This window comes from Rhizophagus irregularis, chromosome 9, assembly GCF_026210795.1.
Source record: "Rhizophagus irregularis chromosome 9, complete sequence".
Taxonomy (NCBI): domain Eukaryota; kingdom Fungi; phylum Glomeromycota; class Glomeromycetes; order Glomerales; family Glomeraceae; genus Rhizophagus; species Rhizophagus irregularis.
This window is the reverse complement of record NC_089437.1, coordinates 4926467-4952928: the sequence shown is the minus strand read 5'-3', so window position 1 is coordinate 4952928 and position 26462 is coordinate 4926467. Positions and strand designations below refer to the sequence as shown.

At 27.6% G+C, this 26462-nt stretch overlaps 12 protein-coding genes across 13 annotated transcripts; 7 read left to right on the top strand and 5 right to left on the bottom strand.

Moving 5' to 3' along the window:
* Positions 1-989: 989 nt before the first annotated feature.
* OCT59_030140 (uncharacterized protein) lies at positions 990-2283 on the top strand. The gene is made up of 5 exons (XM_025311024.2): positions 990-1152; positions 1228-1272; positions 1384-1546; positions 1646-1776; positions 1861-2283. Exons 1-5 carry the CDS (start codon positions 1023-1025, stop codon positions 2157-2159), a joined length of 768 nt encoding a protein of 255 aa, XP_025175893.1. The 5' UTR covers positions 990-1022; the 3' UTR covers positions 2160-2283.
* On the bottom strand, positions 2207-5900 carry OCT59_030138 (uncharacterized protein). Of its 2 annotated transcripts, none has more exons than XM_066146463.1 (7): positions 5881-5900; positions 5601-5808; positions 5437-5519; positions 5334-5358; positions 5176-5260; positions 4775-5103; positions 2207-2505 (listed from the first exon to the last, which is right to left on the bottom strand). In XM_066146463.1, exons 1-7 carry the CDS (start codon positions 5888-5890, stop codon positions 2286-2288), a joined length of 960 nt encoding a protein of 319 aa, XP_065995104.1. In that variant the 5' UTR covers positions 5891-5900; the 3' UTR covers positions 2207-2285. The 2 variants fall into 2 exon arrangements, with proteins under 2 accessions (XP_065995104.1, XP_065995103.1); XM_066146462.1 differs by lacking the exon at positions 2207-2505 and adding an exon at positions 4384-4674.
* On the bottom strand, positions 2825-3893 carry OCT59_030139 (uncharacterized protein; the record flags this gene model as incomplete). Its single annotated transcript, XM_066146464.1, has 6 exons — positions 2825-2884; positions 2956-3040; positions 3113-3137; positions 3207-3286; positions 3370-3577; positions 3821-3893. 6 exons carry the CDS (start codon positions 3891-3893, stop codon positions 2825-2827), a joined length of 531 nt encoding a protein of 176 aa, XP_065995105.1.
* A 231-nt stretch (positions 5901-6131) lies between the features above and the next one.
* Positions 6132-8926, top strand: OCT59_030137 (uncharacterized protein). Its single transcript, XM_066146461.1, has 11 exons — positions 6132-6457; positions 6524-6728; positions 6794-6940; positions 7016-7161; positions 7314-7732; positions 7813-7875; positions 7974-7979; positions 8048-8126; positions 8216-8448; positions 8516-8558; positions 8648-8926. The coding sequence occupies exons 1-10, from the start codon at positions 6196-6198 to the stop codon at positions 8552-8554; spliced, it is 1599 nt and encodes a 532-aa protein (XP_065995102.1). The 5' UTR covers positions 6132-6195; the 3' UTR covers positions 8555-8558; positions 8648-8926.
* Positions 8914-9981, top strand: OCT59_030136 (uncharacterized protein). Its single transcript, XM_066146460.1, has 2 exons — positions 8914-9424; positions 9509-9981. Exons 1-2 carry the CDS (start codon positions 9055-9057, stop codon positions 9610-9612), a joined length of 474 nt encoding a protein of 157 aa, XP_065995101.1. The 5' UTR covers positions 8914-9054; the 3' UTR covers positions 9613-9981.
* Positions 9700-10598, bottom strand: OCT59_030135 (uncharacterized protein; the record flags this gene model as incomplete). Its single annotated transcript, XM_066146459.1, has 4 exons — positions 9700-9908; positions 10022-10145; positions 10232-10367; positions 10459-10598. 4 exons carry the CDS (start codon positions 10596-10598, stop codon positions 9700-9702), a joined length of 609 nt encoding a protein of 202 aa, XP_065995100.1.
* Positions 10599-10851: 253 nt separating this feature from the next.
* OCT59_030134 (uncharacterized protein) lies at positions 10852-16564 on the top strand (the record flags this gene model as incomplete). The annotated part of the gene is made up of 21 exons (XM_066146458.1): positions 10852-11097; positions 11194-11375; positions 11438-11591; positions 11667-12729; positions 12795-12952; positions 13044-13163; positions 13255-13311; positions 13407-13565; positions 13639-13773; positions 13858-14112; positions 14181-14279; positions 14349-14546; positions 14613-14700; positions 14788-14936; positions 15020-15148; positions 15242-15428; positions 15505-15582; positions 15662-15731; positions 15810-15976; positions 16047-16146; positions 16220-16564. 21 exons carry the CDS (start codon positions 10852-10854, stop codon positions 16389-16391), a joined length of 3966 nt encoding a protein of 1321 aa, XP_065995099.1. The 3' UTR covers positions 16392-16564.
* A 741-nt stretch (positions 16565-17305) lies between these two features.
* Positions 17306-18847, bottom strand: OCT59_030133 (uncharacterized protein; the record flags this gene model as incomplete). Its single annotated transcript, XM_066146457.1, has 9 exons — positions 17306-17365; positions 17435-17611; positions 17676-17852; positions 17941-18009; positions 18078-18143; positions 18223-18312; positions 18411-18456; positions 18520-18627; positions 18690-18847. The coding sequence occupies 9 exons, from the start codon at positions 18845-18847 to the stop codon at positions 17306-17308; spliced, it is 951 nt and encodes a 316-aa protein (XP_065995098.1).
* A 171-nt stretch (positions 18848-19018) lies between these two features.
* OCT59_030132 (uncharacterized protein) lies at positions 19019-19725 on the top strand (the record flags this gene model as incomplete). Its single annotated transcript, XM_066146456.1, has 4 exons — positions 19019-19117; positions 19222-19309; positions 19384-19399; positions 19481-19725. The coding sequence occupies 4 exons, from the start codon at positions 19019-19021 to the stop codon at positions 19602-19604; spliced, it is 327 nt and encodes a 108-aa protein (XP_065995097.1). The 3' UTR covers positions 19605-19725.
* OCT59_030131 (uncharacterized protein) lies at positions 19552-21503 on the bottom strand (the record flags this gene model as incomplete). Its single annotated transcript, XM_066146455.1, has 10 exons — positions 19552-19800; positions 19862-20200; positions 20288-20417; positions 20495-20560; positions 20634-20743; positions 20814-20898; positions 20973-21091; positions 21152-21207; positions 21301-21380; positions 21456-21503. The coding sequence occupies 10 exons, from the start codon at positions 21501-21503 to the stop codon at positions 19724-19726; spliced, it is 1110 nt and encodes a 369-aa protein (XP_065995096.1). The 3' UTR covers positions 19552-19723.
* A 311-nt stretch (positions 21504-21814) lies between these two features.
* On the top strand, positions 21815-23504 carry OCT59_030130 (uncharacterized protein). The gene is made up of 4 exons (XM_025318532.2): positions 21815-22156; positions 22245-22444; positions 22540-22666; positions 22740-23504. The coding sequence occupies exons 1-4, from the start codon at positions 21850-21852 to the stop codon at positions 23420-23422; spliced, it is 1317 nt and encodes a 438-aa protein (XP_025175886.1). The 5' UTR covers positions 21815-21849; the 3' UTR covers positions 23423-23504.
* Positions 23505-23696: 192 nt separating this feature from the next.
* OCT59_030129 (uncharacterized protein) lies at positions 23697-25117 on the top strand (the record flags this gene model as incomplete). The annotated part of the gene is made up of 4 exons (XM_025318531.2): positions 23697-23841; positions 23920-24342; positions 24421-24673; positions 24761-25117. The coding sequence occupies 4 exons, from the start codon at positions 23697-23699 to the stop codon at positions 24954-24956; spliced, it is 1017 nt and encodes a 338-aa protein (XP_025175885.1). The 3' UTR covers positions 24957-25117.
* Positions 25118-26462: the final 1345 nt, after the last annotated feature.

The window sequence follows — 26462 nt, the reverse complement described above, 5'->3', positions numbered from 1 at the left end:
TTTTTGTTGATTTTCGTTTTAAAAATCACAATACAACCGCTTTTCGTTAATTTATCGTTCTAAAAATCACAATTCAACCGCTTTTTGTTGATTATTCGGTTTAAAAATTACGTAATATTTAAATGCCATAAATTCGATTGTCCGTGAGATTTGAATATCCATTGAGATTCGAATTATATTCGATTTTACATATCAAATATTTTCAGATTCGTATCTCAATTTGACTTTCAAACGGAAGCTCTAGTCTGATGGTGCATAATCCTACCTTTTCAACCCTTTCAATAAAATTTTCAAATCGGACCTCTATCCCACGTATAAAAAAAAATACTAGATTTTGATACACTCGATTATGGTTTCGAATTGTAAAAAAAAATATAAACTATATAAATAATGATCCCTTAACAGCTTTAATTAATAGCATTAGCGGATTAGCCGTGTTCATGTATATTGTAACTTCACAAGCCTCTGTTTATATTTTAAATGTTAATTAGTATTATGGAAAAGGCAGCATAGTGGTAAAGAAAGTATAAAAGTACATTTTTTGAATGTAAATTTTTTAAAGATATTTATTATTAGCTTAATTAATGTTTTATTTAGAGACGATACATCAATTACATCATGATTCGGGTTTGACTTGTAATTCTTTCGATCTGATCTTGTTCCCAAGTTATATGCTGCTAGTATTAAAACTACTCCGAGATACTCCCAGATACTGACATACTTTACCTCTAGAATTATGATTGTAAAATATATATTATTTAATAAAAAGAACCGAATATTTCTTATATTTTACGATTTTGCCAAATTTTACGTTTTGTTTTAACAATTTATTTAATAGAAAAAGAGTAATTAACCAGTAATTAACCAAAGTACGAATAAATAAGTGTTATGCTTTTATGTTCTAGCAGTTAGTGAAAAGGTGATCTTGTATCACTCAATAATTACCGATAATCGTCATTATTTATTATAAATTTAATTTTTATCTCTTTACGAATTTACGAATCAAAGCAAATTATTCAAAAATGTCTGTATTGCCTACTGGTAATAATCATAGTCGCATTATAGTACTTAAAGATTTTATTAAAGAATTAGACCTTACAGAAGAAGAACGAGAAGCATTTCGTAAAGCGAGATCACAAGTACAAACTCATTGTGTGTTTTTTATATTTTACATTTATTTATTTTAATTATATTTCAAGTATTCTAATTTTTTTTTCTTTATTCTAGCAAGACTTGGAGCACTTGCGGGAGCACTTGCTGGCGGTTATTTTTGTATGTACTTTATATTACTATATATTGTAAATTCAAAATTCAACAACTTCAATATCACTTACATTAAATAAAACATTCAATTTACCATTCAATTTACCATTCAATTTACAGCTAAAATAAAAAAATTTACGCTTGGTATAAGTTTAGCGATATGTATGGGAACAATAACTTTGGGAAGTCAAATAGGATTTTTTACAGGAACTGCTGCTGGATTACGTACTATTAAATCTTTACCGAATTCTCAAAGAATTTTTGAAGCTATTAAAGATGCTCAGTAAAGTGTTTTTTATCATTTAATATTGAATTAATTTAAAATTATTATTATAATATTTATATTATAATTTTATATTATAAATATTTTAAAAATATCAAGTTTTCGAAAAATTGCTCAAAATAAAAAACAAAGTCAAAATCAAAATCAAGAACAAGGTGAAGACGTTGATTCATCAGCTTTATCAGATGAGTTTACGCCTGATGGTCGAAATCTTGGTGATACCGCGGATGGTAATATTTTTAATTTATTAGTCTATTAGTATTTGGTAAAAATAATATATCAAGTAAATTTTTAATATATTTCTCACTATTTAGAACAATCTTCATGGGCAAAATATAGACCAACGCCAACTCCTTCGCGACAACAGCAATCATCTTCTCCACAACATGATGATAATAATAGTTCATGGGATAAAATCAGAGCAAACAATCCTTCATCTACATGGGATAAAATTCGTCAAAATAATACATCTGAACAACAACAGCAAAATCCTACATTTAATAATGAAAGTTCTAATGAAAGTATACCGAGAACAAGGGAAGATTTTGAAGAATTACGTAATGAAGGCAAAATTAGAACAAATCAATATGGAGATATTGAAATAATAAATTAGTAATTTATAATATTGTTAATAATTTTACATTAACTTTCAAGAATTTTGATTGCTTAAAATAATTTAATATATATGTATATATATTTTTTCTTTTTATAATAAATAGAAAACCAAATTTTTTATTAATTATTCTCTTGGATAATCAATTTCTTCAACAATGTTCCAAAATTCTCTAACTAATCTTAATTGACTTTGTTCAACAGTCTTATCTCCAGCATATAGAGAACCACCTCTTACAGCTAAATATTTTCTTTCTAATATATTAACAGGTTCTTCATTTGGACCATTACCATTAACCATAATACCACCTGATTCTCTTAATATAACGAGAGCAGCTGTCACATCCCTGAAAAAATGATTTAATTTAAAAATAAGATGATTGAACAATAATCTATAATAATAATCAATAATAATAATCATGATATATCCCAACAACCAATTTCCCAAAAAATATCAGCTTCACCTTTTGCAACCTGTATAATGTCTAAAGTAGCACTACCAAGATTTCTAATACCACGAACTAATCCAGCATTTTTTGGCATCAAACTATGAATTGATCTAAATTTTTCTCTAAAGTCGCTGAAGATCTATTGTTACCATATCCTGGTATTACTAAACATTGTGACAAACTTTGAAGGTAAAGTAATTGGTGGATTTGGACTTGATTAAGGAAGTTTTGTATTCAAATTAAGATATGCACCATTTCCTTTACGTGCTGTATATAACTATTTAATAAAATATGAGTTTATGTTTTATTTTACAAGAAAATTTGAAGAAAAAGTAACGGTTTAAATACTTGATTAAGAAATGGATTAAAGACTGCACAAACTACAGGTTCTTTATCGATAGTTAATCCAATGCACACTGCAACAAAGGGAAACCTGTAGATATATAAGAAGTTTTTAATTGATCTGCTTTTTCACAAAAGAGATAATTTGGCTTTATGATCTTACCCATGAATGAAATTCGTAGTTCCGTCTGAATAATTATTATATTGAATTAAATATATACCATTGAAAAACAATTTAATTTATTAATTATATTAACCTATCGGATCAACAATCCAAGTTGGTTCATCAGTTAGACCATGATGATTACCAGCTGCAGCTGTTTCTTCTCCGACAAACCTAAATTAAAAAGAACTTATCTTTAATATCTTTTTTCTTTATTAATTTTTTTTAAAAAAATATAAATTAAAAATGATTATTACTTATGATCGGGAAATTTTGAATTAAGTTTGGATTTTATCAATTCTTCCACAATTTTATCAGTTTCAGTTACTAAATCAGAAGGATTCTCCCCCTTTTCATAAATTTCATTAATTTTTGAATAACGTCCTTTCGACGTTTCCAAAATTATTTGACCACATTCTTGTACAAGCGAAATTGCAAACTCAAGATACTCTTCTAAATTTTTTTCTTTTTTAATAAAAAAAAAGTAAATAATATTTTGTTAAATGAAATAATAATTATGAAAAATGCAATTTATACAACAAAATATTCCATTTTTTTTCAAGGAAAAATTTTTAATCGTGTAACAAAAGTTATAGAATCTTCGATCATATTCTACGCGAAAATCAAAGGGGTATAAGTCCCACGGAATTTCAATCTATAATAAGTTAGAAAGGGATGTAATTTTCCGAAAATACAAATACAGTTCACCAGTTAATCCTATGGGCTGGAGATTAAAAATTCGTAAATTCACTATACTGAGGGTCTGTACCTTCTTCTTCATTATAGCAAGTTATTCACTATGTAAAATTCGCTATAGAGAGGGTGAACTGTAACATAATATGATGTTTATTAATGATAAGTAAATTGTAAAATTTTATTATATATACACTGTATTATTAATATTAAATCCATTTATTTATCTTTTATAAAAAAAATTCAATAAAAACGATTATTTTAGTAGTTTTTCTTTAATCATGTCTCAACCTTATGGACAACATGTACGACCACCAAATTATGCCGGTGGACAAGTTCCATAAAAAAATTCTTCATCTACATGGGATAAAATTCGTCAAAATAATCAAACATCTCAACATCAACAGCAAAATCCTGAAAGTTCTAATGAAAGTATACCGAGAACAAGGGAAGATTTTGAAGAATTACGTAATGAAGGCAAAATTAGAACAAATCAATATGGAGATATTGAAATAACAAATTAGTAATTTATAATATTGTTAATAATTTTACATTAACTTTCAAGAATTTTGATTGCTTAAAATAATTTAATATATATGTATATATATTTTTTCATTTTATAATAAATAGAAAACCAAATTTTTATTAATTATTCCCTTGGACAATCAATTTCTTCAACAATGTTCCAAAATTCTCTAACTAATCTTAATTGACTTTGTTCAACAGTCTCATCTCCAGCACATGAAGAACCACCTCTTACAGCTAAATATTTTCTTCCTAATATATTAAAAGGTTCTTCATTTGGACCATTACCATTAACCATAATACCACCTGATTCTCTTAATATAACGAGAGCAGCTGTCACATCCCTAAAAAAATGATTTAATTTAAAAATCAGATGATTGAACAATAATCAATAATAATAATCATAATAATAATCATAATATATGATAAATCATGTAAACATACCATTCCCAACAACCAATTTCCCAAAAAATATCAGCTTCACCTTTTGCAACCTGTATAATGTCTAAAGCAGCACTACCAAGACTTCTAATACCACGAACTAATCCAGCATTTTTTTTACCCCAAGTAACATCACCAGGTTTTGACATCAAACTATGAACTGATCTAAATTTTTTCCCTAAAGTCGTTGAAGATCTATTGCTACCATATTCTGATACTACTAAACATTGTGACAAACTTGAAGGTAAAGTAATTGGTGGATTTGGACTTGATAAAGGAAGTTTTGTATTCAAATTAAGATATGCACCATTTCCTTTACGTGCTGTATACAACTATTTAATAAATACGAGTTTATTTTTTATTTTACAAGAAAATTTGAAGAAAAAAAGTAACGGTTTAAATACTTGATTAAGAAATGGATTAAAGACTGCACCAACTACAGGTTCTTTGTTGATAGTTAATCCAATGCACACTGCAACAAAGGGAAACCTGTAGATATATAAAGAAGTTTTTAATTGATCTGCTTTTTCACAAAAGAGATAATTTGGCTTTATGATCTTACCAATGAATGAAATTCGTAGTTCCGTCTGAATAATTATTATATTGGATTAAATATATACCATTGAAAAAAATAATTTTTTAACTTATTTATTAATTATATTAACCTATCGGATCAACAATCCAAGTTGGTTCATCAGTTAGACCATGATGTTTACCAGCTGCTGCAGCCGTTTCTTCTCCGACAAACCTAAATTAAAAAGAATTTCCCTTTAATATCTTTTTTTCTCTATTAAATTTTTTAAATTTTATAAATTAAAATGATTATTACTTATGGTCGGGAAATTTTGAATTAAGTTTGGATTTTATCAATTCTTCCACAATTTTATCAGTTTCAGTTACTAAATCAGAAGGATTCTCCCCCTTTTCATAAATTTTATTAATTTTTGAATAACGTTCTTTCGACGCTTCCAAAATTATTTGACCACATTCTTGTACAAGCGAAATTGCAAACTCAAGATACTCTTCTAAATTTTTTTCTTTTTCAATAAAAAAAAAGTAAATAATATTAAATAATAATTATGGTAAATGCAATTTATACAACAATTTACCTTCCCCCATTTTTTTTTACAAGGAGGAAGTTTAATCGTGTAACAAAAGTCATTTTAAATTTTAAAGATTTACAGATAATATGAAATATAACCCTTGCACTTATGTCATACAATCTATAATAAGTTAGAAACAAACATTAAGTGATGTAATTTTCCGAAAATACCATAATATGACGTTTATTAAGGATAAATAAATTGTAAAATTTTATTATATATATACACTGTATTATTATTAAATCCATTTTTTTCTCATTGATTTACCTTTTATAAAAAAAAATTTAATAAAAACGATTATTTTAGTAGTTTTCTTTAATCATGTCTCAACCTTATGGACAACATGGACAACCACCAAATTATGCCGGTGGACAAGTTCCATATTATCCACCACCTCCAGATCCATATAATCAAAAAAATAATCATCAATATCAACAATATCCTCAGCATCCTCAATATCCTCCACCTTCAGCTCCTCCTCCTTCATTTATGCAATCCCAGTCTATGGGTAATAATGGAGAAAATAATGATAATGCTGGAACAAATAATAAATTCAACCCAACACCAAAATATCGTGATTTATGTATGTAATCGTGAAGAATTTATTGTTATTATTAATTTATTTTTACTTATTTTTTTTTTTATGTAGGGGCCGCTATACTTTTCTTATTACATCTCGGCGCTTTCATTGCTTTGTCAGTATTAGCATTAAGAAATTACGCAGCAATTCAACGTAGTGGATCATCCGATTCTGTTCAAAAAATTACATTGAACTGGAGTACGATTTGGCTATTATTAATTTGCGTGGGAGTAGGTTTCGTTCTAAGCATGATTTACTTGGCATTTGCAGAAAGGTATTTTATTTTTTTTACAATACAATTTTTTCTATTAATTAATAAAAAAAAAATCAATTTTATAGATTTCCACGACGATTTATCATAGGAACATTTATTATTTCAATATTGTTTTATTGGGCAATGGCCGTTTTTTACTTTATTGCAAAATATTTCAGTATGGCAATTCTTATAGCTATTGTGGCTATATTCTACACTCTATTTTTCTTCTGGTATGTAGTTCCCCAATCAAAAACCAGTGAATTTTAGATGGCGCAGTATGTGTAACAATCTTCTTTACGATTTAGGTGGAGACCATTGATACCTTTTTCATCTATTATGTTGGAGACCGTGATAGATATAACAAAGAAATTCAAAAGCTTACTTCTTGTCGCTTTTAGTGGTTTATTTTTAGAGACTTTATATTCAATATGGTGGATTTTCACATTCATTGGTATGAAACATAAACATCTTTTAAAATTTTAATCATATAATGTTTGCAATTTCACATGAATGAATCGCTTTTTTTTTAGAAACTTACAAGTTTTCAACTTATTTAATAGTAAATGGTATTTTATTTTATTTACACGTATTTTTTTCCAATAGCTGCATATCAAGTTTGGTATCCGGAAGCTTGTAGAGCAAGATCAGATAATAATTTACCAGCAACAGGGGCATGTGAATCTGGAAAAATAGTTGCTATTGTTGTATTTTTATTATTCTCATTTTATTGGACTTCGCAAGTGATTCAAACTTGGGTACACGTTACAACCTCAGGGGTTTTTGCAACATATTATTTTTTCGAGGGAACAGCTCAAGGAGTACCTTCTATGCCCACATTAAGAAGTGCAAAACGTGCTTCAACTACAAGTTTTGGTAGTATATGTTTTGGAAGTCTAATTGTGGCATTATTACAAGTTATTCGTGCATTGCTGAGAAGTGCTGCGCAGGAAACTGACAACCCGTTTGGGGCTTTTTGTTTTGCGTGTGCCTCAGTAATAGTAGATATGGTTGAATCATTATTGGTATGATAAGATAATAATTTATTTACACTTTTAATACTTTTAATTTATTAATTTGTCATACTAATTTTATTATTGCTTAGCAATATTTCAACTTTTACGCTTATACAGAAGTTGCGATTTACGGAAAATCATTCCGAGAATCCGTAAGAAATTATTAATATTAATTAATATTCAATATTAAAAATTTTTTTTTTTTAATATATGTACTAATTTTTTTATATTTAAAATCAATATAATATAGGCAAAGGTAAAACTTTTTTCAAACTTTGATTTAAATAACTTCAGCCTATATCCAATTAAATTTTTCTTTTTTAGGATACTTGGACGTTGATCAAAGATCGTGGTGTTGAAGCAATTATAAATGATAATTTAATTGGCACTGTCATAGCTATGGGTAGAATAATATATATATATATATATATATAAATTTTTTTAAATTAAAATTTGATATTTATATATTATATTTTTTCACACTTTTTTTAGGCGCACTTCTTGTGGGAATTGTAACAGCATTATTAAGTTATTTATATGTAATTATTCTTAAAAATGTTGGAGGTGGATACATTCCATTAGTAGTTTTCTTGGGATTTATTATTGGATTTCAAATGATGACCATAATGGGATCTATTATATTAAGTGGAAGTGCCACTACTTTCGTATGTTTAGCCGAGGATCCGAGAGCTTTGGAAAGAACTAAACCCGATTTATACCGTGCGGTAAGATTGCCCGCATTTTATTGGTGTAGTAACCGAAATTTGTTTCTAAACTTCGATTATTTTTTAGATTCGTAATACTTATCCTAATTTTGCTACTGGAATGTAAATCGGTAAAGAATTTTGATTTGATCAGATAGAATTTAGATAATAAGAAATACGTTTTTTTTTTATTCTAAATAAATTGTAATTAAAAAATCAGGATCAACATACGGTGTTATGTAAATCCCGTCGGAGGCATATTAATTAAGTAAAGGTTTTTATGCAATAAATAATCAGTGAAAATATATTAGGCAATAGACTGTATTTAAATAATTTACAAAATTTTTTTATTTGTGTTAGATTTCGATTATTAATTGATTACGTAAAATCAAAAAATTTTTTTATGACATAGAGAAGAATATACGTTTCATGAGTAGCATAAAGAAATTTATTTATAAATATCCTAATTAATTAAAATAATTTTTCATCATTTTCTCTGAAAAAAAAAAAAACCAGATTTGGTTTCTTTATCTTAATGATATATAAATATATACATTCCTTCTCTATTTAAATCACCTTAAATTTTTTTACCTTCTAACAAATTCACATCAGTTATATTTTGTCATAATGCTTGTATATTGGAGGTTCACAATAGCATTCTTTTCTATAGCAATAACGTTTATTGCATTTTATTACCTTGTAAAAATAAGCATATATGATATTAAATTTGCTGATAACTTACCTTCAAAAGGAATCAAAGATATTCCTCCGTCAGATGTTATATTACCAAATATTTTCGCACAAATTCCTTTGTCTCCCCCAACTGAAAAAACCGCACAAAACACACGACCCGCTCTTAGTAACACGGGTAATTCGACGACCTTAAATTTTGATATTAGTGCTCAACAATGTTTTGATTATGCTAAAAATTGTCGTGATATTCAATGCGCTTTTAAAGATTTTAATTTTACTTGTAATAATAATAAGGGTCCCGTATGTAAGTATAAAATAAACAAATTTTTTTATTTTATTTTTTTTTCCAAAATAAAAAAAAATCTAAATTTTTTCATGTTTTTATCAGGTACGTGTGGTGCAAGTCAAATAAGCAGCGCTTCTTCAATACTGTCAAACGCCTTTTTCCCAATTTTCATCTCTTTAGTAATTTCGGTCTATTACTATATATAGGTTAGTGGGATTTAAAATAGACGTATCTGTAACCATAGAACAACAAACATTGATTTTTTTTTTAGAAAAATATTATTTTGTGAATAATTACAAACTTTCTTCATAATCAATTTCAATTTCACAAACTTCTTCAAATTCTTTAATTATTTCGATATTAATTAAAGGTTGATTTAACCAGCTAGATAACATAACCATGATTTTATCCCTTTCATTAATTATTTCTATTGATGAAATTATACTTTTCTTTAAATTCAATTCTTGAGTATACATATTCAGTATATTTCCAGATTTATTAACTAAAATATGTACATATAGATATTTTTTTTCGTCAAGGGTTAAAAATATGGGGTGTTTTAAAAATTTAGAAAATAAATAAAAAAAAAAAAAGAAAAAAAAATTTTTTTGTTACCGAATGTTTCCAATGGGCATGTTAGATATAATGGCGTATCATATGTAAATTCTTCTCCTAAACTTTCACAACTTTCTTCAAGTAATGATTCCATTTGTAATATTTGAATTTTCATTTTCGTGTACTGAATACCCTAAGATTTTATTATTATTATTATTATTATTAGTTAAAGGATACTAATAACGACGCATATAGGGACCATAATATTACCATTTTTTCAAATATTTGTCTTAAAGATTGTGATAAATTTTTATAATTTTCATTTAAATTTTTGGTTTCATAATTTTCTTCTAAATCAGGTAGATTATCTAAATCATTCTTCCAATATATTGAATAATCAACTTTTCTAAAATCAGAAAAAAAAAAAATTTAATATTGTTAGATATTTATTGAACTTTTTAAAATACGGTCAAATTGGTCAAATTTAATTTTAATACCGTTCTTGTAATTTTATATTCATGAGAGAATTCGCTATCTCAAGACCATCGTCATTAAGTTCTGACCAAATTTGTCTAGCCCTTTTAAATTCACTTAATAATGTTTTTAATCTTCGCTTAATTGTTGAAGGTTGTAACATTTTTTAACTGAATGATATAATAATTTGGCTGTAATATATGGAAAAATAGATAAGTTACACAGAGTATAAACGTTTAAAAATCTTTTTAAAAAAAAGATTCACACAAGATTAACAAGAATATGAAAATCATGTCGCGTATTACATGTCAGATATTTAAACGCGTAAAAAACACGTATCCACTTTTTACGTTCGTTACTTGAATAAAAGAAATCAAATTTACCTTTTTCTTGTAGATTCCTAGTAAAAAAAAAAAATGTCTAAAGTTTCACAATTTGATAATTCTACGCTTGAACTTTATTATTCAAACCTTAATTATCTATTCAACTTTCTTCAGCCTCATCTCGACGTTAACGTCGAGATACTCAAGGATGAAGATGAGGAAGAATATAAAAAACTTCTCACAACCTCAGTTATAAATGCTGATACAACTAAAAAATTTCCTCAAATTATGAAGGAACACCAAGGAACAATTCCCAAAAAAGACACTTGTCTCGATATTGTAAGTATCGTCTCGATTTATGAGTATTACCTGTTTATTTTATTCTTATTTAAAGCAACAGAACAATTAATATAAATTGATTTTATTAATTTGTAGACTATAAACCAGGCAATTGCTATATTGGTTAATCGAATTGATAAAAAATCGGCTACTAATGTAATGCGTTTTGGGTTCACTAAGCCGAGAGCATTAAATTCTCAAGGTTTTAGTTTAACTGGTATCAATTCTACAGTTGATTATATGAGAAAATCTAGGGCCTGGTTAAAATTTTATACTAGGTATATAAAAATTTTATAAATAAAATATCAAAATTGATGTATTAATTATATTTTATCTATAGGATCGGTCAAGAAGCCATGGTCTTTCTATTAACAAATTTTTCTATATTTCTTGAACTTCAAAATGGATGTTACGTTCAATTAACGGGTCCAGCTATAAACAAGCTTCCAATACCACGAATCAAGCGTTTCGAGAACATAAAGAAAATCTCTGAGGTAAATAACAAATTTACATAATAATCATAATAATTTAACTTGTAATTAACCAATTTAAATTTTATTCATATTCAGACTGCTCATGTTCTTAACAAACAAACTGAAACTGAAAGCGCATGTATTCCATCCAATACTAGCTCGCAAAATTCTACATCAAGCACCTGTTTTTCTTCTCAGAATGAAGAGGTTGCACCAACAACATTTACCCAGGATGTTTGTACTTCATATCAAAGTTCTGACGGATCCTATAATCTCTGCCAAAATAGTCTGCCAGACGATAATGTTGCTTCCCAGAAATCAATGTTATCACAGGACATCAATTCCGTATCTAAACGTAAAAGCGATGTTCTCGCCTTCTTCAGAAAACTGCGTGATGAAGAAGATAAAACTTATTCGAAAAGTTATGCTTCAAGTTCTTTGGACTCACAAAGCAGTAGTGATCATAGCACTCTTTTTTCATCTCAGAATACCAGCGAGTTAAGTTCACAAACCACTACTTCGAGCCTTGATGACCTTAAGCTAAATGATAAGCCATGGGTAGAAGTTATAAATCCTAATAAAGATACTAATGAAGATATGATATCAAGCCATATTGAACAGAAAATTGGAGACGAGAACATGGCATCAAACTTTACCAAACAAGAGACTGGAGACACAGCATCAAATTACACCAAATTTAAGGAACAGACTAAGGGGACTTTTCTCAAAATTATGGAAGCTATGCATCCTGTTAAAGTAACCGAGGAAACATCAAACTATGATGAATGTATTATATCAGATAAAAATAAAAATCCCGAGAATCAGAAAAAGCGTCGATTTGAGGATGTTCAAGAAACTTCTTCTAATGCTATCATTTTAAATAATCGCAAAAAGTGCGTGGAGAAGGCGTCAAATAATGCTTATATCAGTAATGAATGTTCAGTAGTATCAAACGAAAATAATGAGATTCAAAAGAAACGTCCAATTGAGGACGTAGAAAACCCTGTTTCAAAAGCCATTGTTTTGAATAATCGTGATGTGGTAAAAGTCTCCAACCCAAATTCTTTGTCAAATTTGTGTTTCTCTCGGTCTGTCATGTTTTTAAGTTCTCCAATCTTTAATAAATATGGTACTCTTTGGTATGGTCTTCCAAAAGAACGTAAGTATTACTGTATATTTACTTGTTACAATTTTGTTATTTATTTTATTCCGATTATTTGTTAGACATCCTTAACGTGGCTAAGTTTTCTAAGAATAATATGTCGAATATTGTGATATATCATATCTTTCCAAGACAGTTTGGTCTTAAGAACGTCTTCACTAAGAAATCTTCCGATACATCATTATATATCGTTTATCTGGATAGGAAAAAGGAACTCAGTGTAAATTGCAATTAGAATTTATAATAATTATTACGATTATTATCTAAAAAGATTTTACATTTAATTATATAATGAATTTATATTTAACCAGAATTTACGGTGTGAAATTCCAAACCGTTTACAACATCTCATTCCATACGTCAAACATATAATTGAGCGACATAATAGATGCCAGTACAAGAATTTGCTCAATAAATACTGTCCAATTCAAGTAATTGTTTCTTTTTAACTTCCAATTTATATAAATTATGTATAAAAAGATCTAAATTGTTAATTATGTTCATGTTTAATTATATTATTAGGATATAGATAAAACAGATACAAATGTAACTAGTTTGAGTTACTGCAATAATTATCAGGTAAATTCATTACTTGTATATCATATATATATATATATGTTAAATTATTTTCACATTATTTTTTTTTTAAAAAAAATTTATTTAACATACAATAGGTTGTAAAGTTTGTTATAGGAGTTTTGGATTTTATCATTCCGCCTGAATTTTGGGGTAGTAAAAATAATAAGACTCTAATTTATAAAATGGTTGGAATATTTATTGAGCGTCGCCGTTTTGAAGTCCTATCATTGCATGAAGTTCTTTATGGTTTTAAGGTTATTTTTTTTACATAATTTTTAATTTATTTATGTTGATATATGAAATTGATATACTTCTGACAACGTTTAGGTAAATGAATGTAAATGGCTTGTACCGCCTGGAGATAAAAAATCTTGTAACAGCTTGGAAAGAATGAAACGTGTTGAGGTGTTGCATGAATTTATCTGGTGGGTTTTCGAATGTTTTGTAATCCCACTTCTTAAGGTAAATGATTACACATATATTGCTCTAACAAAATTAACTGAGAAGTTAATCATATCCTTATTTCATATTATATGTTTTTTATAGTTAAACTTTCATATAACACACAATGCTAAATATAAATGTCGGTTATTTTACTATCGACAAGAAGTTTGGTTAAAAATGTTTAAACAAGGTTTTGAACCTTTGAAAAGTTCTACATTTGAAGAAATCCCAACGGAGAAAGTGACCGAAGTATTAAATGGCAAGACACTTGGGTATTCCAAAGTAAAATTTATCCCTAAAGATGATGAAGGAAATCTTAGACCTATTGTTAATATGAAGTGTCCAATGCACAAAACCGTAAGACTATTTTTTATGTTTTTTAAAAAAAATATAAATAATATATTAAATTATGTTTAATTCAAAAGGTAGAGATGTCCAACAGAGCCACTCACAAAGATTTGAAACGGCCACCATCAATCAATTCTATTTTGAATACAACTTATCAAATTTTGAACTATGAGAAGGTAGTTGAAGCTTCATGATTAAAAAATACAATATTTTATTATAAATTATCCTTTCTTTTCCTCAAATAGGAGAACAATCCATTGTTATTGAATGGATCTATATTTAGTTATAATGAAGTTCATGAGCGTTTAAAAAAATTTAAACAATGTTTGGCCGATAAAGAAGATTTTGAGCTTTATTTTGCCAAGGTTGATGTTAAATGTTGTTTTGATTCAATTGATCATGACAAACTTATGGAAATAATTCGTGCTAATGTATTAACTAAGGTATATTATAATAAATAATTATTTAGTCTAATATATTATTTAGAATGGTTTATTGTTTTTATTTAGACACAATATGTGGTAAATCGATATGATGCTGTTCATCCAAAAGGTGGGAATATTCGTAGAAACCATAAACATTATGTCCATAATGGAGGTAGGTCTTTTCAATTGATTGTTATTTTGTATTGGTTATTTTTAATTTTTTACATTATTTTTTTTATTTTTTTCAAAACAATTATAGAGGAATTTATATCTTTTCCGAAATATGCTGTTGAGTTGGCCCAAAAATATAAGAATGCAATTCTTATTGAAAATGTTAAAGAATCATATAAAGATTTAGAAGATATTCTTGAATTGCTGGAAGAACATATTCAACAAAACATTATAAAAGTACTTATAATCTATTTTTGAAATAATTAGGCTCTTTGCAAAACTAAAGCCATTCTCAATAATTCATGTATGTATTTATATAGGTTGAAGATAAATTTTATACACAAAAAGTCGGCATTCCACAAGGGTCAATGTTATCGTCATTACTATGTAGCATTTATTATGGAGTTATGGAGCAATCTGAACTTCAATTTATTAAGGATAATAATGGAGTAAATATTAATTTCAAATATATTTCTTTGTTTACATTTTTAATGATATAATATATTTAATAGTATTTATTTTCTTATTTCCTTATTTAATAGATTCTTTTTCACCTGCTTGACGACTTTTTATATATAAGTACAAACAAAGCGAATGTTATAAAATTTATTACAGTAATGCATCGGGGGAATCCTGAATACCAGTGCATTGTAAACAATAAGAAAAGCATGGTGAACTTTGATCTGGAAATCTCTGGTGAAAAAATAAATAAAGTTCATAATCCAGGAGGTATTTATTTTATTATTATTATTTTTCTTTCTTATTTTTATATTTAAATTTAATATACATATTAAATTTAATCAAGATTTTCCGTGGTGTGGGTTGCTTATTAATACTCACACCTTAAATGTCAAGGCTGATTACTCGCGATATGTTTTTTCTAGCAAGTATCTTAACATTATATTCTTTAGCTGATTTTATTATTTTATAATATTCGTTATATTGATTATTATTTTAATTAGATATTGCTGATACCTTGACTGTAAAGACAATAAAAAACCCTGGTGAATTTTTAAAACAAAGAATGATTGAGTAAGCAGTATATATTAATTGATATAATAGTTTCTTTGTATAACTATTTTTGTAATATAATTTATATTTTTGAATTAGATTTATGACAACAAAGTGTCATTGGATCTTTTATGACACTTCGTTGAATACCAGAGAAACCACTTTATTAAACATATACCAGAACTTTCTTATGGTAGCAATGAAGTTCCATAGCTATATAAAAGAGATGCCAAAATATCTTCAAAGAAATGAAAAATTTGAAGCTGGTAAATAATAAGTTTTGATTTCTTTAACTATATATATTTTTTTTTGCTAATATGTATTCATATATTATAGAAGTAGTGCACAACACCATTAAATCTGCATATGATGTGTTGTGTAAAACTGGAAATCAGGATAAATGCACCTTTAATATATTAAAAGAGGAAGTCATATGGTACATTTCAGAAATAAATTGGTGTATCAAATACTTTTTATTTATTTATTTATTTTATTTTATTTTATTACAGGCTTGGTATATATGCTTTCCTACTAATTTTAAATAAAAAACAAAATTTTCATCAAGGTGTACTTACTTATCTTAAGAAAATTTTTGAAGATTTCCATTTAAGAAGTAAAAAGCTTCTAAATATTATAGTTGATTGGAACTTTTCATCAATTTTTAGTAAAATGAAATTTTAAAAGGAAGTCTGATATATAGTTTAAAAAAGTATTATTTAAATATTTATTTATATATTTATTTATATATTTATTTTATTTATTTAAATTAACAAAAAAATTATTTAATATTTTTATTTTAATTTAATAAATCTATTACTTATAATATTATTTTAATATTATACTTAATTAAAAAATTATATTTATTAAAATAATGTTTAATAATAATAAAACTAGTTATTTACTTCATATAGCTAAAAAATTAAGTGATATGAAACTTTGTTAGCAAATAATAAAATAATTTTATATAATCTATATTATTGCAAATTAGTTAAATTAGTTAAAGTCAAAAAGTATTATCCAAAAAAAAATACTAAGAAAGTTTGATTGAATATGGAAGTATATACTTTTCTAAATAAACTATTGATATAGACATATTATGCAATTTTTTGGTTGTGATTCTCATATTATTCATAATACATTAGTTTTGTAGGTGTGGTGTTTATATTTATTTCAGCGACAGTTTTTTTTTGAATGCCTGATCCCTGTTCATCATCTCCTATAATCAACGCTTACAAAATAAAGATGTAATTTTTTGGTTATTTGCTTCTGCCTTGACTAAAATTATAGAAACTATTAATTTTACGAAATATATATTTTTATTTATCTTTACTACATTACGCATCGGTGTCTACACTAGAGGGAAGTTCAATTAAGACTAAATAATCAATATTTTTACTGTATTTTATTCCTGCATTTTTGTATATGCTATTTTTGTAATAATAAATGTAAAGCGTAAGCTGTAAATTACTAAATTGATTGATCATATTTAGACCAGTATAATTAGGATAAGGTAGTTTTGAAAGGTTTGTGAAGTTCAGGTGCATCATTAGTGACAAAATAATAAATAATATCTAATGTATAAAAAGTTAAATGTGCTAGTTGTATTTTAACATAGCTCTAATAACCTTGCTCATTGATCGTATTACTAAGAAACACTTTAGCAATACAACAATGTATAATTATCTTCTCATACCAGCTTTCAATAAAATCATTTTTTCACTCACTTCACTTGTTATGACTTCCATCACATCTAATTTTAATAAATCTTTAACCGGAAAATTCAAAGAAGCTTCATACGCTAACATTATCATTTTGTCATTTATGCACATGAAATGGCGGCTCAATGCACTGATGCTATTACAAACTCGCGCAATTGCTTCACGATTTTCTTGATCAATTTCCTATATTAAATTGAACATATATTAGCATGCAATACAGAATTATAATATTGTGAGATTTTATTACCTCATTTTCATTAGAATAAATGGCCAATTCTTCAACTGTTTGTGTTGTATGCTTGCTCACCCAAATATAACCATTCAAACCTAAAGTCAAATTAACTCCACACGGTAACGTATGAAAATGTGTTTTACATCGTTGAACAAGTGCTGGTGGAACTATAACAAAAGAACCATTACGTAACTTATATAGAAATAGACAAAAAAAAACGCATATATATTAACATATAAATTTTTTTTAATTGTAAAAGCACTATTTAGTTATTTTATACCTTGCCATATTTAAGACTTCTTATGTGTAATGAAAAAGAACCATCCTGAAAAGTTTCTCGTACTTCAGCCTGAAATAAAAATTAGCATGTTTTTAGACGAGTCATAAGATGATTAAATTTTCAAATTGATGCAATACCACTAATAAATCTCCCTCAGAAAAAAACTTTCTCATTTGAAGTTCATCTGCCTCAGTTTTACGTCTCTAAATAACGCATATAAGTAATGATCATTAACGTGCAAAAGTAAAAATTGAAAAAATCGGTCAATGCATAAAAATTTACTTGTACACCACCAGGAAGGTTAATGGACGACAACAATAATACTGCATCTTGTCTTGAATTTATATCAACTTTCCATCTTTTTTGTGAAACCTATCATAAAATTAATTTTTCAATTAGGAAGTCAGGCCAAGTTCATACAAACATTTCATACAAACTTTTGCTAATTAGATTAAATCATTATAGCTTACTTCTGTAATTCTACCTATTACCAAATCTCCAATTTCACCCGTATACCTGTTAAAGAATCTAATGAATATCATGTGCGTTGCGAATAAACACAATATTACTTAAACATACCTCGTGTGTAAGGGGCGTATAGAAATTAGTTTGTTGACGCGATCAACCACGCCGGCTACCGATGACAAACGTTGATTTGTCTCAGGTGAAATATAAGTTCCATGACCTCTAAATTTATATTAATTTAACCTCCATATCGAATCTGAATTCTGATAAAATCTGAAACAAACCCCATATATTGTGTAGCATGAGTTATGGTTTCGCCAGGCGTCACAACTTTCGTCTCGAAATTTTCTCTTTCTGTTTTAAGAAGCATATCAATATCTCCATCCGCATCAACTTTATTTGTATACGATGATGGCTTTGGGGAGAGGAATTGAAAAGTCATTGTTGAAAATTTGAGTAAGACGCGAGCGCGACTTAGTCACTATCGAAAAAAAATTTGTGATTCGTGATTATTGGCTAATCAGATATTCGGTAATACAGATCGATGTGACAGTTAATATTTTCTTTTTAAAATTTTAAAAAAATCAGTTAATTTCACTCTTTAATAAATATGATGAATTCTTCCGTTTTTGCACGTTCAACTATCCGCTCCCGTGTATTAACTCGTCCAATGCGCGATGGTGCTTATCATTGGGAGAATGTTGACGGTTCGGTTAGTTCTTATTTTAATTTTTTATTCTATTATATTTCCATCAACTATCTCTATTATTTTAAAAGTATTATTTATAAATAAGAGTTGTCTTTATATATTATTAGCATCTCCCCTTCAGCACTAAGAGTAAGGCAGGTCTTGCTATCAAAATGGGTTTATTCCTTGGTACAGGATTTTCTCTTCCATTTATCGGTAAGTAATTTAGAATTCAGTTTTTCTTCCTTATGATTTAAAATTCTAATAATTTGTATTATTAATGAATCTAGCCGCGTGGTGGCAATTGTAAGTATTTTCATTTCTTTTTGTCCTTGTTTTATCATTTCAAAGGTAATTAATTATAAAATGACTATTTATAGTAAGAAGGCCGGTAAACCTTTTTTTAGGCCTGGACCACCCCCAAGTGATTAATTCTCATCGTAGTTATTGTAATTATTACTTTCAATGGTATCAAACTTTTTATATTAATATAAACCGAATTTCAATTTAATTATATGTTACATTCTTTTTAATTTTCATGAGCAATCGCTTAATAAGTTGCTCAGTACAAATGAAAAAGATTTCAATAATAAAATAAAAACGAGACAAGAACGAATAATTTATCTAATATTATTTAAAAGTTTCGTCGTCATCATCATCATCATCATAATCAGCACTGACTAAAGATATACCTGTCGTAGTGGTGCCTACAAAACAAAATGGGATAAATCGATTGTAAAATGTATCTAAAAAAAGTTATCAATTTACCTTTATTTTTTTTATCATTTACTGGAGTGATATTTCTGGAATCTAACACTTCTGACTGATGGTGATTACTTTCTTTTTTCTTTATAATAACCAAATCCTTGTTATTTTCACCTTTTTCAGTTCCATTAATATTATTTCCGGTATTCCAATCATTATCTTTTAAAAATGGATCTATTTTGAGTTTAGTGTTTACTGCTACAATTGCTGATAATTTTGCGAATTTATCTTTAGAATCATGAGTATGGAATTTTGATCTTTTAGATTTTGATGTTTGTTTGTTAAATATGGATGATGCTGTTATTTCTAATTTACGTTTTTGAGCTTTTTCAAGTAATTGATCTATAATATAAATGAAATAAATAGAATAAATAAATAGAATAGAATAAAATATAAAATAAAATAAATAAAATTTTTTTTTGAAAAAACCTGAAAACTCAGTTGTTCGTGCTTTAACTATGTCTTCCTGAGATTCTGGTAAAAGTGGTATTGATAATGCATTTCTATCACATATTTCTTCATCTGCACGTTTCTTAGCTTCGAGCTCTTTTTTCTCTTCCTTTCAAAGGAAAGGAAACAAAAGAGTCAATAATTATATAAATTATGCATTTTACTAATTGCAAAGAAGATTCATACTCGAAATTTTTTGCGCATTCGCTGTGAATGTGTATATGGATCTGCCCATTGTTTATCATTTAACCTCTTCGAGGACAGGAATTCATTAATAACTTATTTCTGCGAAATTATTATAATAATTTGATAATGTAGGACATACTTGAAGCTGCGTTAAAATAGGAAGAGTTTCTCTAGATCTAAGTTCATCTTTAACAGAATATTCAAGCTTATATAATGCATTATCAACCATTTTCTTAGCTTCATCATCATCTATTAGAGATAAAAGATCAATAATGTATTCAGCACAATAAAAAAAATTAAATACTATGAAAAAAAATACCTTTTAATTTAATGACTTCAGAATCTTCCGGTTCCCAAGTTTCGACTTTTTTACGGGCTCCAGAGACAACCAAATATTCAGCATTCTGGATAAAATATCGTAAAATGAATGATTATAAAAATTATTTAGATAAAAAAATTTATGATTTGATTATCTTACCTTAGGATCTGTGTGTATTTCAATCCAATTATCACATAAATGGCATTTCATCCTAAAACTGAATATTGGAGTGCTAAAATATTTTCCTATCTTCTTTTTCTCAGCATTATATCGAACACCTATACAAAGAATTAGTAATTAGACTTTGGAAACAAACAAAAAAAGTATAAAGTTACTACCTTTGCCAACATGATTTCCACACCCTTCACACCAGATGTTGAAAGGTAATTCGAATCTTGTGAGTTTCATACATTTCACAAAACACGCAATTTATTCAGTATCGATCTAAAGAATTTTATTTTTCGAAATTTATACAAGAATGACAAACCTGACAATTAAAATTCCTTGATCAATTTTACGCGCACGATCACCTAGTGGATGTTTTCCAACAAATTTATTAACGGAGCCCTTTAGTTTATGGAAAATTGTTAACAATTATCGTAATTTGAGGGAAGTAAATTGAACTAATAAAACAATACACACCTTCTCCGGAGTCCAATCAGGCGGATAATATTTATTAAAAGGTTGCATCTTGTAATTCTATTAGTTAAAGTTATACTGCTAATGACAAAGTTCTCAAGAAATTTTTTCTAGTGATTGTTTTTTTTGAAATCTAAGTTTGCCATCCTATATGATTCGTCATTCGTAGAATTGAGATTTTCACCACGTGACATTACAAAGTGACGTTTTGATTTAGATCTTGTGTAACTTCCAAACTTTAAATTATGTAATTGTCGTGGTGGACAATAAAATGATAAATCAGGATATGTTACTCATTATCAGTTAACCGCAGGTTTACTGTGCCCATTTATAAATATACGAGGACCGCGTTCTCTTTCTTTCTACTTCTCTTTTTCTCTATTTGTAAAGTATCAAGATGCAAAAACCTCAGCGCGTAGCTGTTCAAAAGGAAACAATTACAGCTTTCTCCACATATAAATATTTTCACTCGCCAACTAATAAATTTAATCACCTCGATGCTAAAGATATTAAAGAAGAAATTGCAAAAGCAAAGTTTTATAAAAATGGTTCAATATTATCTAGAGAAATTGTTACTGAAAATCAAGAGAAACCAGTTGTAAAAGTCGTGAACAACGATTGTTTAATAGAAGCTTTGGAGTTAAAGAAGAAAGGTTATAGACCTTTGGTATTAAACATGGCTTCTGCAACAAGTGTTGGTGGAGGTATATATTAGTTAGCTAAATCTGTTCCATAAGAATTTAATTTGGATAATAATATATTTGTAATAATAATGAATGTATTTCAATATAGGTTATAAAAATGGAGCGGGAGCTCAAGAAGAGAATCTATTTCGTCGTACTAATCTTTTCCAATATCACGAATCTAACAAAAAAGATTGGTATCCCATACCGGAAATAGGAGGAATATATTGTCCTAACGCAACAATTATTAGATCTAGTGAGCAAGATCAATATGAATTTTTGGAAGTCCCTGAGATGATGTCTTTTGTGGTGAGAAGATTTTAACATATCTCTAAGTAATCGACTCAATAAAACACAGTCAAAATTAATTTATTAAAATAATAATATATATTAATTTCTAATAGGCAGTGGCAGCAATGCGTAGCCCAAGGTTGGTTAAAAATCACTCCGGAGAGTTTGCATTAGTTCCCGAAGCAAAAAAATTAACACAACGGAAAATACAAGCGATCCTTAATATAGGACTAGATAATGGTGCATTTCATTATAATAAAATCTCGTAATCAATCCATATTGAAATATTTATTATTCTTATTTTATTTAAAAGGTCACGACGCGATAGTTCTCAGTGCATTTGGATGCGGGGCTTATCGTAACCCACCGTCCATTATGGCTCAGTTATTTTATGAAGTGATTTCAACCGAATACGCTGGTGGTGGAGTGAATTTGCCTAAAACTTATCGTCATATATCTTTTGCTATAATTGATGATCATAACTCAAATAAAGAACATAACCCGGAAGGAAACTTTTTACCTTTCCAGAATAAATTTGCTAACGGTTTAGATGATAGACCAATTAGCGATATCTCTGACGCAATGGATTCTATCCAAGAATCATCAGAACAAGTAAATCAGCAGAATTTGCTTAATAATAATAATAATAATAAGAGTAAGAATGAGGATAATTATGATTATCGAAGGAATAATGTCCAAAATCGACGACCATATAATGAGATAAGGGGCAAAGGAAGAGGGAAAGTTAGAGGAGGATTTGGACGAGAAGGATCGTCACAGACTCATGGCAAGCAGATGACCTTGGATGCAGTTTGGAAATATAAACCATCACAGGATCATATAGATCAATTGATAAGGATGGGATATTCAGCGAAAATTTCAAAACGGGCATTATACACCACTGAAGGAAATATGGAAGAAGCTGTAAATTGGCTAATGCAAAATGCAATATCTGATAAAATGATAAGTCTTAGCATTGATAAAAATGAATCGTGAATTAATGTATCACGTGATATACTACCCATTCACGCTGTTTATTTTTTTGCCTAATAAAATTAATTAACGTATTGATTAACCACTCTTTTAGAAATAAAATAAATTAATTATCGTATTACAATTTACAAACACCAATTTGGAAACTCTAATTATGATTTGTCGATAATTGATCCATATTTGTACATAATCCTAATATTTTCGCGTGTTAGTAACAAATTTTCCTACTTCTCTCGACATTAATAGTTGTTACGAACTTTACGAAATAATAATAAAAATGACTTATCGTGGATGTGCTGTTATAACATATTTTGTAGTATTAATCCTTTTGCTTTTGTCTTTCGGGTTCAGTAAACCTACCATTCCAGCTGCTGAACCTTCTCGTTTTACGGGATATCCGACATGGCATGGAAGACTTGACCGTTTGTATTTTTTAATTATTGATATAAAATTTATTGTTTCATCATTATTTAATTTAATGTAAAATTTATTTTTAATAGATTTCGATCAACAAACGTATGATACTTCACTTATATTTTTAATTATTACTTCAATTTTATCGGGTTATTACTCATTAAAGTGGACCTCAACTCGAGATTTACCGAAAAAATATGTTACATATATTTATCAAGAGAACGGAAGTAGAATTTCCGCTACTTGGTTTAATAAAGCTATAGCTTACTATATTGTATTTACTTCTTTTGCTGGAATTGCTTTATTCTATTTAGATACAGGGAAATTATGGTCAACATTTGGTATTTTGCATAATATTTGGGAAGTTTGTATTTTATTATTATTACATCAAGGAGGAAAAATTACTTCAAGTTTTTTTTTTGCGTTCATTGCATTTTACGTATTTATTGTAACTTTGTTGGATATTGTCTTATCTTGGCCTTTTGATGCAGTTTGGTTCAAAGTTCAAGGTAATAAATTTCTTTTTTAAGAAAAATTTATTAAATCATTCAAAATTATTAACTCTTTTTATTTTAATTATTTATAAGGTCTCTGTTCAGATTATGCGTTATTTATCGTATTTGTTCGTATTTATCTTGCTACACGGGAATATGTTAAAGAGCAATTATCAGCTCAACTTCCCATCACTAACGAGGATGATCTTTCACCATCCGATGAAGAACCAAGCGTTTCTCCTAAAATTATTCAACACCCAAATCAAATCTTATTATTACCTTTTGCATCTTTTTTTCATATATTAGGAAATAGTATTCCCACACTCTCACCAACTGATGGAAGATTGTAAGATTCTTTTTTACCGTTTGCTTATTTGCGATTTTTTTTAATATGTCTAGTGATACATTTTAACATTTTTTTTTTAATTTATAGATATGTTTTTTTCAATCTAACTTATAGTATTGCGCTTCCCGCTTATGCACTTTATATATACTTTGATACACATTGCACAAGTATTTTACATTCGAAACGAATTTTATTACCTGATACATCTAAATGGAAAGTTTTCTTAATTACCATATGGTCTATTATTCTATCGATTATAATAATAAGAGGAGCCTTTATTTAGTTGAAGTCTCCCGTGATTTAATTTACGGTAAATCGGTATTTATCTAATAACCAAAAATGAGCAAAGTTAACAATTAATCAAACAAATAACTATTTTTGTACGTTAAAGGAATAACAGTAATAAAAAAAAAGGAATCAAATAAAATTTGCGTTTAATAATTTATGTTTAATTGCCTGACTTTTTAGAATCTTAACCAAAAATCGACATAATCACAAATCTTTCCATGCGGAGACATTTGTACATTTTAGTAATTCAATGATAATATTTTTAGGCGAATTTTTTACCAATTTTCGTTAGACAACGTTAAGCAGGGCTGTGTAAGATTCGAAAATAAGCTTTACTCTTAATAACTTGAAACCAATTTGCTTATCAAACATAAATAGATGAATGTAACATGCCCGAATTGAACACGATTGGTAAGTTAAAAAGGTGGAATAGGTGGAATATTAATCCAATTAGTTAATAAACGATTTTTATATATTATAACCGAACAAACGTATCTTTGTAATTTTTTTTTATATACAATAAATAAAATAATTTGTGAACTTATTTTGGATAAAATGGATATGAATTGGTGGACATTCGTTATATTCGTTATATTACACCAACAATTATGACGTTATTTCGTTATTTCCTGAAACATGAAATGAAATAGGTTTGTTTGTGTTGTTAATATATATACAATATTTAATAATTAAGTTTTACATTATATATATTATACATTATCATATTGTACTTAATTGTAATTAATATCACGTGATTGTACATCATTTCAAAACGGATGAAACATCCCTAGGAGGAGATAACACTCATGACGTTATAAAATTCTTATTTTATTTGATTCATTTATATTTCTGATATTTAGATAAAAATAGATAATAACTACTCCATCTCTCAATATATAAAAGTCCCAAATTATTTTGATTCAAACCAAGATTTCTGATTTCGATGCTCGTACAGCACGACCGATCAGATTAAAATCAATAAAGAAAAACAAATGGACATAATTGTAACACAAAATGTATTCTACTTAAACCTTAAATGATGTATGTGTTGAGGCCGTATGCATTTTAATTTCCCAAATGCCGGCGAAAAAAAATTTCCAAAGTATTGATAATCCTTATTTAGTCTGGCAAGTGAATTATAATTTGATATTTAAATTAAAAAATGTATAATTTTTTTTTCTAATTTCCTATAAATAAAAAACAGAGAAATAATATATAATTGGTTAACAACAATATGATGTAACACTAAATGTATTAAATCGATCATTTTTCTTATGCAAAAATATACTGATTTGTTGTTACACGATCATCCTAAAACTGGTAATACATTTTTATAATTTCAATTCCATTGTTTTTTTCTTCATTCCCTTTTTAACCTCTTTCCCTCATTTCTTACCTTATCGAAGAACCTTTAGGTATTATCCTTATTTGTGTGTACTTTAGTTTAAGTACAAGGTTCACTGGTGACCTTGCAACTTAAACTTGTTTTTGGCATTTAAAC

What these genes read in the sequence shown, in the direction of transcription:
- OCT59_030130 (XM_025318532.2), top strand. Translation starts at nt 21,850, where the DNA reads ATGCAAAAACCTCAGCGCGTAGCTGTTCAAAAGGAAACAATTACAGCT. An exon ending in TGCAACAAGTGTTGGTGGAG is followed by an intron (nt 22,157 to 22,244) that starts GTATATATTAGT and finishes ATTTCAATATAG; the next exon opens with GTTATAAAAATGGAGCGGGA. An exon ending in TAATATAGGACTAGATAATG is followed by an intron (nt 22,667 to 22,739) that starts GTGCATTTCATT and finishes TTTATTTAAAAG; the next exon opens with GTCACGACGCGATAGTTCTC.
- OCT59_030140 (XM_025311024.2), top strand. Translation starts at nt 1,023, where the DNA reads ATGTCTGTATTGCCTACTGGTAATAATCATAGTCGCATTATAGTACTT. An exon ending in ACTTGCTGGCGGTTATTTTT is followed by an intron (nt 1,273 to 1,383) that starts GTATGTACTTTA and finishes TTCAATTTACAG; the next exon opens with CTAAAATAAAAAAATTTACG. An exon ending in TCTTGGTGATACCGCGGATG is followed by an intron (nt 1,777 to 1,860) that starts GTAATATTTTTA and finishes CTCACTATTTAG; the next exon opens with AACAATCTTCATGGGCAAAA.
- OCT59_030136 (XM_066146460.1), top strand. Translation starts at nt 9,055, where the DNA reads ATGCTTGTATATTGGAGGTTCACAATAGCATTCTTTTCTATAGCAATA. An exon ending in TAATAATAAGGGTCCCGTAT is followed by an intron (nt 9,425 to 9,508) that starts GTAAGTATAAAA and finishes TGTTTTTATCAG; the next exon opens with GTACGTGTGGTGCAAGTCAA.
- OCT59_030138 (XM_066146463.1), bottom strand. An exon ending in TTGGATTGTTGATCCGATAG is followed by an intron (nt 5,359 to 5,436) that starts GTTAATATAATT and finishes ATAATTATTCAG; the next exon opens with ACGGAACTACGAATTTCATT. An exon ending in GAAATTGGTTGTTGGGAATG is followed by an intron (nt 2,506 to 4,774) that starts GTATGTTTACAT and finishes TCATTTTTTCAG; the next exon opens with GGATGTGACAGCTGCTCTCG.
- OCT59_030137 (XM_066146461.1), top strand. Translation starts at nt 6,196, where the DNA reads ATGTCTCAACCTTATGGACAACATGGACAACCACCAAATTATGCCGGT. An exon ending in ACCAAAATATCGTGATTTAT is followed by an intron (nt 6,458 to 6,523) that starts GTATGTAATCGT and finishes TTTTTTATGTAG; the next exon opens with GGGCCGCTATACTTTTCTTA. An exon ending in TACTTGGCATTTGCAGAAAG is followed by an intron (nt 6,729 to 6,793) that starts GTATTTTATTTT and finishes TCAATTTTATAG; the next exon opens with ATTTCCACGACGATTTATCA.